The sequence below is a fragment of the Crinia signifera genome, chromosome 1 (genome assembly GCF_055691185.1).
Source record: "Crinia signifera chromosome 1, ASM5569118v1, whole genome shotgun sequence".
In the NCBI taxonomy this organism is placed as follows: Eukaryota; Metazoa; Chordata; class Amphibia; order Anura; family Myobatrachidae; genus Crinia; species Crinia signifera.
In genome coordinates, this window is record NC_139217.1 from 441,337,051 (window position 1) to 441,349,384 (window position 12,334).

Consider the following 12,334-nt stretch of genomic DNA (forward strand, 5'->3'; position numbering starts at 1 on the left):
ACACATCAGGGTGTGGCTCTTAACCTACTGTACACTTGTAGTAAGGTTTGTTTGGGGGCTGCAGGGCTGCTGAATGATGTCTTAGGGGTACCATGTGGGGTCAATATTGGCATTGTCCCTGTTTTTTTGCCACCACACATCAGGGTGTGGCTCTTAACCTACTGTACACTTGTAGTAAGGTTTGTTTGGGGGCTGCAGGGCTGCTGAATGATGTCTTAGGGGTACCTTGTGGGGTCAATATTGGCATTGTCCCTGTTTTTTTGCCACCACACATCAGGGTGTGGCTCTTAACCTACTGTACTCTGCTTGTAAGGTTTGTTTGGGGGCTGCAGGGCTGCTGAATGATGTCTTAGGGGTACCATGTGGGGTCAATATTGGCATTGTCCCTGTTTTTTTGCCACCACACATCAGGGTGTGGCTCTTAACCTACTGTACTCTGCTTGTAAGGTTTGTTTGGGGGCTGCAGGGCTGCTGAATGATGTCTTTGGGGTACCATGTGGGGTCAATATTGGCATTGTCCCTGTTTTTTTTCCAACAAACATTAGTGTGATAAGTTGAGATTGAACATATTTCACTTTCATTCATAGAAATGTTGAGGAACTCTCAAAGACATTTCAATGAGCAGGAAGCACATTCGGATGATTCCCGGAGGTTATCCAATGAGTCAGGGCAAGACACAGAGGAAAACAATGTGCCCGGTCCAAGCACAAAAGAATGCAACAAATTAAGGAAGTCCAAAAGAAAGGTAATGTTCTCCTCAATTTGTACCACCCCACTATTGCATTCACATGCACTGTCCATTAAATGTATTTAATTAATTTTCATTTTCTTATAGGCATGTCACAATTGTTGTCCGACTTTACCTGTTATTTTACATTGATTTTATATTTATTGTTTCAATGGCTGCATGTGTACATTATTTACGCAGACTTCAAGAATGAGAAGCCCTAATCTTTATGAAAATTCGACATCTGAGGAATCGCTAGGAAGATTTGATAATGCTTGGGAGGACAGTGAAGAATTTAGATTGTGGCGATCAAAAATATCATCATCTCGCCGAAAGGAAAATACTTCTGCAAATTCTCAAACCAAAGTAAGTTAAATACTGTATACTTCTTGTTTTTATTTCAAAAGAATGATGCTAATATTTTGGCTTTGTATCTTTTTTATTAGCAAAATGAAGAAACCCATTCTCGTAGGCATGATACAACTGTTCGACACAGGCGTCAAGAAGATGGTCACCAACATGAAATACGTTGTACAGAACCACAAGCTCCAAGGCATACAGGCAATCGTGATAATGATGGAAATTCAGATGCAGGTGGATCACATAATTCTCCCGGAGATGGATCTGCAGAAGAAAACTGCAAGAAGATGCAGAGAGGAATCCGTTTCAATGAGTCAGAAAGCTTTGCCTTAGTTGATTTAGTTGATCGTTACTACGACATGCTATTCGGGCCAAGGGCACAAACTACTGCTCCTAGACAAAAAAGAAAAATATGGAACACAATTGCTGAGAAAGTAACATCGATTTCTGGAATACGCAGGGATGCAAAGCATTGCATGAAGAGATATAACGACTGCCGTCGTCAAACTAAAAAAAAATTAGGAATTCAACGAAGGCACGAAATGGGGACCGGTGGAGGGCCGGAACTGAAAGTGAATTGGCTTTCATGGGAGGAAGTTATAAAAAAAAGATTAAACCCAATCATGGTTACAGGCGTAGCAGGCAGAATTGACTCCAGACGTCAGGGAGATTTTGTGCACGAAGAGGAGCCTTCCAGAAGGAAAAGAGGATCTGTAATGAAAGACAGAAACAATAAAAGAAGGCAAATAGGTAAATACAATTTTATTTTACACTTCAAGTTTCAGGTATGACCCAAACACTCTGGTCTGAGATGAAACTTGATCGAAACTGAGGTTTAAGCCAAATTCTCAAGTATGTATGGCTGCCCATTGTGTGCTGCCACACGATATACTGCGTCAATGTCACCTGGAAAGCTATTCGTCTGCAGGTTATTTTCGCAGATGAACAGCATTTATGATGGCGTTACAAAGTGCTCGGCTATGCAACGCTGTCGACACACTATACTTTGTTAATGGGTGGTGTTTTGAACTACTAGCAAAAAAAATCAGTGCTTATTGACCTGATATTGTTACATAATAATTTCATAAGTATTTCAATTAAATGATAAGGATTTTTTAAATTATATTTGCAGATGATCGTCCAGTTATTGGTCAAAGCATTTGTAATGAAACAGCTGTAACAGCACTTCAAAAGAACGCCTTTACACCCAGTAGAACCCAAGAAATGCTAAGCATACCAAGTTGTTTTTTAAGTTCAGCGGAGACTACTTTCCAGGGTTTTGAAGCAAGTTTACCTGAAAAACAAACATCATCAAGAGATTTGCATCAAACTAAATCACGAGGAAACAGTGTTGATTCAGTAGAAAATGCACCAACACCGACTGAAGGTACAATATTTATTTTTCCACAGTTGAATGTCCATGGTGTACATATATATATATATATATATATATATATATATATATATATATATATATATTGAAACAACTCAATTTATAATTTTATTTATAGATGACAATCCAATGAACATTGCAGGAATGTCCTCCTGTATTGATCCATGTTTTAGTCCAGATTTGATCGGAAATAATTCCAATGAAGAGAATGATGAGCATCAAGCAGCTTCTACACCAATTGGTAATTAGTGTTTTGATAAATAACATTCATCTAAAAAACTCTTAAATTACTTATTAAACCATATAACTGTAATTTGTTTAACTTTATTCACAGCAAGACAGCCAAGGGTGCAAGTAACAACTAGCAAAGAGATTCCAGATGCAGAATATCAGCACATCCTTGCTCTCTCTGATCAAATGCAGGATCGACACAAATCATTCCACACTCTTTTACAGCAAAGTATGGGTAGCCTGGAAACTTCATTAACAGAATTAATTACCACAGTGCAAGAGAATGAAGTTAACCGTCAAAAAGACAACAAAGCATCTCAGGATATTATGATAATCATGGCGACTGCGCTTAACAAATTAGTAGAAAACACATCATGTCAAGCAAGTAGTCTAATGCTAATTTCAGAGGCAAATCAACATTCTGCAACATATTTGAATGTGATGGCAGAATGCCAACGTCAGACAGCATCAAGTTCGGAATTGATTGCCACATCTTTAAAATTGATTGTTGAGAACATGGCCAATAAAGCTCAACGTAGATCGGATTCACACCATGCTCAAACAAGTCATCAACAGTTAGAACGAAAGACCACTGCCCTTACAGCAGGTTCAGCAACCTATTCATATTCACAAATGTATACGGGGTTTCCAGGAATGTTGCCACCGGGCCGTTATCCTCCAACAGCAACAGTATCTGGGCAACCAATACAATCACCTTCCACGACTGAGAAGCTGGCTTCAAAGATCGCTGAAAATGAAGAGGAGTGTATTACACCACCAGAATAGGGTAACATTTTTGTCCATCTAATTTTTATAAAAATATCCTTTTGAGCACTTCCCATTCCATCACGGCAGTGCCCTTCGTGCGAGTTCTCACCCACATCCCATAATGGAATGTAGGTGAGAAGAAGTACAGGGTACTGCAATGTTGGGATGTGTTAATGGCCTTTTCAGCTGTATCTGCTTGTACCCACACTTCCCATTCCATCACGGCAGTGCCCTTCGTGCGAGTTCTCACCCACATCCCATAATGGAATGTAGGTGAGAAGAAGTACAGGGTACTGCAATGTTGGGATGTGTTAATGGCCTTTTCAGCTGTATCTGCTTGTACCCACACTTCCCATTCCATCACGGCAGTGCCCTTCGTGCGAGTTCTCACCCACATCCCATAATGGAATGTAGGTGAGAAGAAGTACAGGGTACTGCAATGTTGGGATGTGTTAATGGCCTTTTCAGCTGTATCTGCTTGTACCCACACTTCCCATTCCATCACGGCAGTGCCCTTCGTGCGAGTTCTCACCCACATCCCATAATGGAATGTAGGTGAGAAGAAGTACAGGGTACTGCAATGTTGGGATGTGTTAATGGCCTTTTCAGCTGTATCTGCTTGTACCCACACTTCCCATTCCATCACGGCAGTGCCCTTCGTGCGAGTTCTCACCCACATCCCATAATGGAATGTAGGTGAGAAGAAGTACAGGGTACTGCAATGTTGGGATGTGTTAATGGCCTTTTCAGCTGTATCTGCTTGTACCCACACTTCCCATTCCATCACGGCAGTGCCCTTCGTGCGAGTTCTCACCCACATCCCATAATGGAATGTAGGTGAGAAGAAGTACAGGGTACTGCAATGTTGGGATGTGTTAATGGCCTTTTCAGCTGTATCTGCTTGTACCCACACTTCCCATTCCATCACGGCAGTGCCCTTCGTGCGAGTTCTCACCCACATCCCATAATGGAATGTAGGTGAGAAGAAGTACAGGGTACTGCCATGTTGGGATGTGTTAATGGCCTTTTCAGCTGTATCTGCTTGTACTCACTTTTTACCCACACAACAGCAATTTGTTTAACGCTTTATCAATATCATTTCAGATGTCCATTTGAGGAATTGTGAAGAAAACAAGAATTTCTTTCAAAGTTTAACCAGTTTTAATTTTATTTTTTTCTGGAACAAAATTTGTTTTAAAATCTCTTTGACTTTTTCAAAATTTGGGTTCGATGGTCCGCTTTGAACTGCAGTACAATGTTGAGGTTCATTTCAATATTCTGAAGACAACACCCTTTAAAGACAGAAGAAGTTCGCAAATGTTAGAATTTTTTACGAAATAACAGCATTTATAAAAAATAATCGTAATAATGTTAAATTTTCTGTCAACAAGCAGAAATATGAGTACGCTTGAAAAGTTTAATGTCTGGCTACAATAGTAATGTGCATGTGATATCGCTTATAGGTGATACCTCATTTTAGAGTGACAGAATAAAAAAAAGCTTGTTCAGCATCATCAGTTACTCAGGATGACCAACTTGCACTATTGGAAATATCTTTACAGCCACCAGCGTACAAGTTTTTTTGTTTTAATAAAAAAAAAATCAGGAAATATGGTTTGGTTTTGTTCAGATGTGCGAAAAGAACGATTGCTACATTTGCAATGAGTGTTGGTGAATGACAGAATATACTTGGAGCAGATAAGATGGATAAATAATAATACAGATGTTTAGGTCGCACAGGAAAATTAGTGTGCAGTGTAACTAGGTTATCCTTGATTATGCCCCCAGCATGCGCAATGCTTTAACCAGTGCATAATAAAATGCAAAGGTTGCCACAAGATCACATGTCTGCAGATGTGTATTTGTAAATATTGTACTACCTACATAGCTACATATCAGAGACCCATACTTTAATTGGGCATGTGCTAACAACAGAGAAAGGTAATATCTATGGGAGTGTGGGTTTGTGGACATTTCCAGATTACCTTGCCTGGAACTAGAGGTTACAAATCTAATTTAAATAACAGCAGCCTACATTTTCAGAAGATTTTCCAGGCCACCCCTTTGGACAAAGTTTAATTTCAAGAATAAAATATAGATAAATGAATCACGTTTTGCCAAAATGTCATCCGTAAATCAAGTTATATGGTAAGGAAGAATATTAACCTCTGTTTCCTGACATTTTTTAAGAACGGAAGCGCACACACTTTACAGGGGGGCAGTGGTTCAGATTAGCATACTCACCAATTTCATCAGCAGAGGAGCAGATAATCCCACCGTCAACAGATCCATCCGTAAAGGTGAGCAGGCAGAAGGGTCATAACTGAGCAGGTCCGGCAGCCACACAGCACATCCTGCAAGGGAAAACAGACGGGGGGCACAGGTTATTGACTGTTTGGATGGGTAGGAGTCTTGACACCGGATTCCCATGCGCACTGAGCGCACACACTTTACAGGGGGGCAGTGGTTCAGATTAGCATACTCACCAATTTCATCAGCAGAGGAGCAGATAATCCCACCGTCAACAGATCCATCCGTAAAGGTGAGCAGGCAGAAGGGTCATAACTGAGCAGGTCCGGCAGCCACACAGCACATCCTGCAAGGGAAAACAGACGGGGGGCACAGGTTATTGACTGTTTGGATGGGTAGGAGTCTTGACACCGGATTCCCATGCGCACTGAGCGCACACACTTTACAGGGGGGCAGTGGTTCAGATTAGCATACTCACCAATTTCATCAGCAGAGGAGCAGATAATCCCACCGTCAACAGATCCATCCGTAAAGGTGAGCAGGCAGAAGGGTCATAACTGAGCAGGTCCGGCAGCCACACAGCACATCCTGCAAGGGAAAACAGACGGGGGGCACAGGTTATTGACTGTTTGGATGGGTAGGAGTCTTGACACCGGATTCCCATGCGCACTGAGCGCACACACTTTACAGGGGGGCAGTGGTTCAGATTAGCATACTCACCAATTTCATCAGCAGAGGAGCAGATAATCCCACCGTCAACAGATCCATCCGTAAAGGTGAGCAGGCAGAAGGGTCATAACTGAGCAGGTCCGGCAGCCACACAGCACATCCTGCAAGGGAAAACAGACGGGGGGCACAGGTTATTGACTGTTTGGATGGGTAGGAGTCTTGACACCGGATTCCCATGCGCACTGAGCGCACACACTTTACAGGGGGGCAGTGGTTCAGATTAGCATACTCACCAATTTCATCAGCAGAGGAGCAGATAATCCCACCGTCAACAGATCCATCCGTAAAGGTGAGCAGGCAGAAGGGTCATAACTGAGCAGGTCCGGCAGCCACACAGCACATCCTGCAAGGGAAAACAGACGGGGGGCACAGGTTATTGACTGTTTGGATGGGTAGGAGTCTTGACACCGGATTCCCATGCGCACTGAGCGCACACACTTTACAGGGGGGCAGTGGTTCAGATTAGCATACTCACCAATTTCATCAGCAGAGGAGCAGATAATCCCACCGTCAACAGATCCATCCGTAAAGGTGAGCAGGCAGAAGGGTCATAACTGAGCAGGTCCGGCAGCCACACAGCACATCCTGCAAGGGAAAACAGACGGGGGGCACAGGTTATTGACTGTTTGGATGGGTAGGAGTCTTGACACCGGATTCCCATGCGCACTGAGCGCACACACTTTACAGGGGGGCAGTGGTTCAGATTAGCATACTCACCAATTTCATCAGCAGAGGAGCAGATAATCCCACCGTCAACAGATCCATCCGTAAAGGTGAGCAGGCAGAAGGGTCATAACTGAGCAGGTCCGGCAGCCACACAGCACATCCTGCAAGGGAAAACAGACGGGGGGCACAGGTTATTGACTGTTTGGATGGGTAGGAGTCTTGACACCGGATTCCCATGCGCACTGAGCGCACACACTTTACAGGGGGGCAGTGGTTCAGATTAGCATACTCACCAATTTCATCAGCAGAGGAGCAGATAATCCCACCGTCAACAGATCCATCCGTAAAGGTGAGCAGGCAGAAGGGTCATAACTGAGCAGGTCCGGCAGCCACACAGCACATCCTGCAAGGGAAAACAGACGGGGGGCACAGGTTATTGACTGTTTGGATGGGTAGGAGTCTTGACACCGGATTCCCATGCGCACTGAGCGCACACACTTTACAGGGGGGCAGTGGTTCAGATTAGCATACTCACCAATTTCATCAGCAGAGGAGCAGATAATCCCACCGTCAACAGATCCATCCGTAAAGGTGAGCAGGCAGAAGGGTCATAACTGAGCAGGTCCGGCAGCCACACAGCACATCCTGCAAGGGAAAACAGACGGGGGGCACAGGTTATTGACTGTTTGGATGGGTAGGAGTCTTGACACCGGATTCCCCTACACAGTTTTGGAATATGGCTAACTCACCAGATTAGACGGAGATGAGATCACTCATCCAAGGTAACCAGGCTTCCACAGAAACATCCTTAAAAGCAGACAATAGAAAGGGATAACCACCAACAACCTGTATGGAAAGTATGTGAAAATGTAAAACAGGACATATGAATTTTCAATCAACAAAAATGTAAATAGATCACATCTCACCTGCATAATGAACAATCTTTTGAAATTTATTATCACTTTAGAGGACTTTTAAATAAAACTTCCAAACACGAAACAGTAATAACAGCAACTGGGCAAACAAACTCAATGAACTGTAATGAACTCCATCAAGAACAAACTCTGTAAAATAAAAGGTAAATAACATTTATGTAGATAAATGATATATTTATATATATATATATATATATATATATATATATAGATATATAGATATATATGTGTGTGTGTTTGTGTACAGATGTTTTGTATATACTCACATGAGAAGAAGGTGTCAATAAGATGCCTTCTGGTCTCTGCTCCTTCGTCCATACCCACAGATAATACCGAAGAAAGATCCCCATCCTGGCTAACACCAGCATGAATATTCACCGGCAAACGTCTTGCGACACAGATGTTATGCAGAATGCAACAGGCATTAATAATGCCGCAAACTTTTCCCGGTGAATATAAGAGGGTCCCGCCGGAGATATCTAAACACCTGAACCGGCTCTTAAGTACACCGAAGGTCCTTTCAATTACACCCCTCGATGCAATGTGAACCTCCTGGTATCTTCTTTCGGCATCACCTACAGGATCAGGTAATGGGGTCAACAGCCAAGGTTTATTCGGATAACCCGCATCACCTAAAAGGGATAATTGAAAAGGTATTAGACTTTTTTAATTACAGTAGCAACTTAAAAAAAATAATGAAAACTTACATACCCAACAGCCAGCCATCTGGCATTCGACCTTCCTCAAAGTCCAGGAATAGAGATGACTGGCTTAAAACGAAGGAGTCGTGGGTCGACCCAGGGAAACCCACACAAATGTCCAATAATCTCATTGTGGAATCACACACCATCTGTACATTGAGGGAATGGAAGTGTTTTCGATTCCGATAACATTCTTCCGATTCCCTCGGAGGTGTGAGTCGCACATGGGTGCAGTCTATCGCGCCCAACACATTGGGGAATTTCCATTTTTGAAAGAAACCAAATTTGATCTCATTCCATTCGCTGTCAGTGTCTGGGAATTTTATAACCTGGGTCGTTAATTTACGGAAAGCTTTTATGACCTGGGACAAACAGCGTGACATTGTTGGCTGAGAAAAACCGCATGTCTGGGACAAAGTAGGCTGGAAGGTGCCTGACGCAAAAAATTGCAATGCAGCCAGTAGTTTCTGGAAACCACTGACTGCATGATTTGACCGTACCCGAGGTTCCAGGTCAGCTTCCAACAGATCATACAGCGAATAGATATCCTGAGACGATAAGCGAAAGGTACCTATCACTTCCGCCTCAGAGAGACCGTCCAGTACACGCCTAGTACGATACTGGCGTGGACGTGGAATTGAAACACGCACTGACTCACCAAATGTAGACAGATGCTGACCACGATGCTGATATCCACGCCCCTGACCATGATGCTGATATCCACGTGCCAGGCGACGACGTTTGCATCGCAGCATGTATGTCGATAGGACCATGAACATCACAATCAAGTCAGCAAAATACTCCATTATTGTAGGCAGTGATTGAAAAATAATTATTTCTTCTCCAAAAACGCAAATTGCCCTAAAAAAACGCTTCCAAATACAGCTGACTGCAATAAGCTGCTACTCCCTGAAGTCCCAAACGTAGGAGTGAGGCACTGTGAGGGGTGAACAGCATCTTGGGAAAAAATAACATGTGCTTTACCAATGCATGATGGGAAATCAAGTGTATTAATAACAATTTATATATGCCCCTTCTTAGGAAAACAGCAACTAAAGAGGCAAACATTTCTCCAACAAGAATGTTTAGGTTCCGGAGGTTAAAAGGAGGCATCACTCAATAAAAATTTGTATTCGTGACCCATTGGGCGTCGAAATGAAAATGGAGAAACGGATCAAACATGTGCAGATAACAATTTCGTCATCTCACGATTGAATACATTTGTGCGAAAAAGCGAAAAAATCTATAAAAAAAACCACGAAATGTAAGGGTTTGACCAAGCGAAATAAGCGAAACGCAAGCGAAACTTAAAACTTTCGCATGCGTGAAAAATCACAACATTGAATACACGAAGTCTTTTCGTCGCGAAAAAACGAAATTTTTTAGAGAAAAAATGGATTTCGCAAGGGATTGAATACGGCCCTTAGTCTTCTGACATGTGCAGAGCGGATCACCGCGCTGAACTTGGTTTAAATAAATATTTACGCGCAGCAGATTTTATGTTGGTTTGTGTGTAACTCAATTAATCCTCATTTCAGTGCCACCCTAGGGCACTTCTCTGTGTTTGTGTGTTAGATTTGTGGTTTCAGGTCTGTGATTGCTACCTTTTTCTTATTTTCTTATTATAATTGATTTTATATTGTTTTTGATACTTTTGTTATGCAGTACAGTCGCTTTTAGGGGATCAGTATGAAATCCCAGCAGTTGGAATCCCGACGGTCGAAATACCAACCGCCCCCCCCCCTTTGCGAACTCGCTGCGCTCGCCACACTATTTTATTCTCCCTCTATGGGTGTCGTGGACACCCATAGAGGGACAAAATGCCGGCATTGCGGCGGTCGGGATTCCAGCGTCGGTATTTTAACCGCTGGGATTCCAACCGCATCCACTCCTTCAAAACAGATTTAATTACTACATTTTGGCAGGTTCCAGGTTTGATGATTGGTTAAATACTCAGTGGTTGGGGCAGAGCTGCGCTGGCACGCCTGTGTGTGCAGAACATATTTTCATCAGTTTGCGCTGAGCTTGTGGCAGCAATAAGCGCACAGAGTGCAGCCATATGCAGTTTCCAGCACATCTACACTTGCACCCGAAGAGGTAGAACCGGAAGTTGATGGGGTGTATTCACATATGCAGCGTTCAGGGAGGGCACATTCATATGAATGCCACTTCTGCCAGCATAAGTGTTCCTGAAAATGCATTTTTTTGCACCTGCTATACGGCAGGTGCCAAGCACTACTGATGATTGTTCTTCACCAAGCCCAGCCAACTCTCATCCTAACTCACTGTTACTTGCTCATTTCTACCCCATCTGTATCACCCCTTCCTGTCTGCTCATCCCCTTTAGAATGTAAGCTCTAACGAGCAGGGCCCTCTTCCCTCATGTGCTTTTCCTTTTCTTACTTAAACCATCTTGGATGGCACCAAATCCTGCGGTTTTCTGCCCCCTTGATACTTATTCCAGTGTCCCCTGCTGATGCAGCTATGGTTGTGTACCCTGTACTTGTCCTCTTTTGTATTCAACTGTAAAGGTGCCCATACACTACTGCGATTTAGTCCGATTTGACCTGAGTCTGATGGATTGGGACGATGAATCAGACCAAATCGCATGTGTTTGACCCTAGAGACTGAACGTCCTGCACATAAAATCTATAATTAAAATTAATGATTATAATGATATCAAGTACTATACTATATATAATCTACTATAGTAGATTATTGATGATGATTAGTACTCTGGCAAGTGCTCATCTCTGCTGATGCAGTGTATACAGGGGGGAAGGTGGAGTGCTGCCTAATTTACATTACCCCGACGGCACACAATATGGGAGGATCGAAGGGTACAGAGGTGGCAGAAGGCCCCTCCGAACCTGACAGCTTCCAGAAGGACCCCATTGCATGACACCCGCAGAAGCCTGACACCGCAACATTTGAAGCAGGTGGATGGTACCGGCGCCCCATCTTACTAACACAATAGTAATGCTGTACTTATGAAGCCAATGTCCTGCTATCTAAACCCTGACCTACCTCCCAGCAGGCACTGCACCCCCGTCTGCAGTTGTCCACCCCACCCGCTGCAGCTGGCTCCCAAAGCATGAGCTCAGTCTGCGTGCACCATCCAATTTGTCTATTGTCTAGCCAAATTAACAGCTGTCTTGGTTGACACCTGAATGTTCCTGTTCAGATCTTAATCTGGATCAGCGAACAAGACACATTGCAGTGAAGGTTTTTTTTTTTTTTTCAGAATGAAACCAGCACTGTGCAGTGTTGTACAAGATCACATAATCACCATATATGTAAACTTTGGATCAATAAAAGTTATATAATGTTAACAAGGAAATAATAGTAAAGTGCAGGAAATCTGAATGCGGTTATTCCAGTCTTTCCTCAGTCAGTCAATACTTTTTAAAGTTTTAAATAACTAGAACATATATTGTCCTAAGAGCTTACACAAAGCCTGGCATTCGGCTTTGTAAATCACTTAACGTGCCCTGAAAATTGCACGGCCGTAGTGATGATCTGAAGTCAGCTGGCAGCTGCATCCTTTACAAGCGAGTGCTCTAGCCAAAGCAGC

General features: G+C 43.1%; 2 protein-coding genes and 1 long non-coding RNA gene across 3 annotated transcripts in view; 2 read left to right on the top strand and 1 right to left on the bottom strand.

The window, feature by feature from the left end:
* Positions 1 to 12,334, top strand: part of NDUFS4 (NADH:ubiquinone oxidoreductase subunit S4) — a 119,616-nt gene that overhangs the window by 49,706 nt on the left and 57,576 nt on the right. The window lies entirely within an intron of this gene.
* Positions 493 to 3,692, top strand: LOC146020527 (uncharacterized). Its single transcript, XM_083153727.1, has 6 exons — positions 493 to 745; positions 929 to 1,093; positions 1,174 to 1,837; positions 2,220 to 2,474; positions 2,599 to 2,721; positions 2,815 to 3,692. Exons 1-6 carry the CDS (start codon positions 590 to 592, stop codon positions 3,495 to 3,497), a joined length of 2,046 nt encoding a protein of 681 aa, XP_083009853.1. The 5' UTR covers positions 493 to 589; the 3' UTR covers positions 3,498 to 3,692.
* LOC146020543 (uncharacterized) lies at positions 7,685 to 10,175 on the bottom strand. The gene is made up of 3 exons (XR_014450806.1): positions 8,326 to 10,175; positions 8,051 to 8,188; positions 7,685 to 7,970 (listed from the first exon to the last, which is right to left on the bottom strand). It is a non-coding gene; the product is annotated as an uncharacterized LOC146020543 (long non-coding RNA).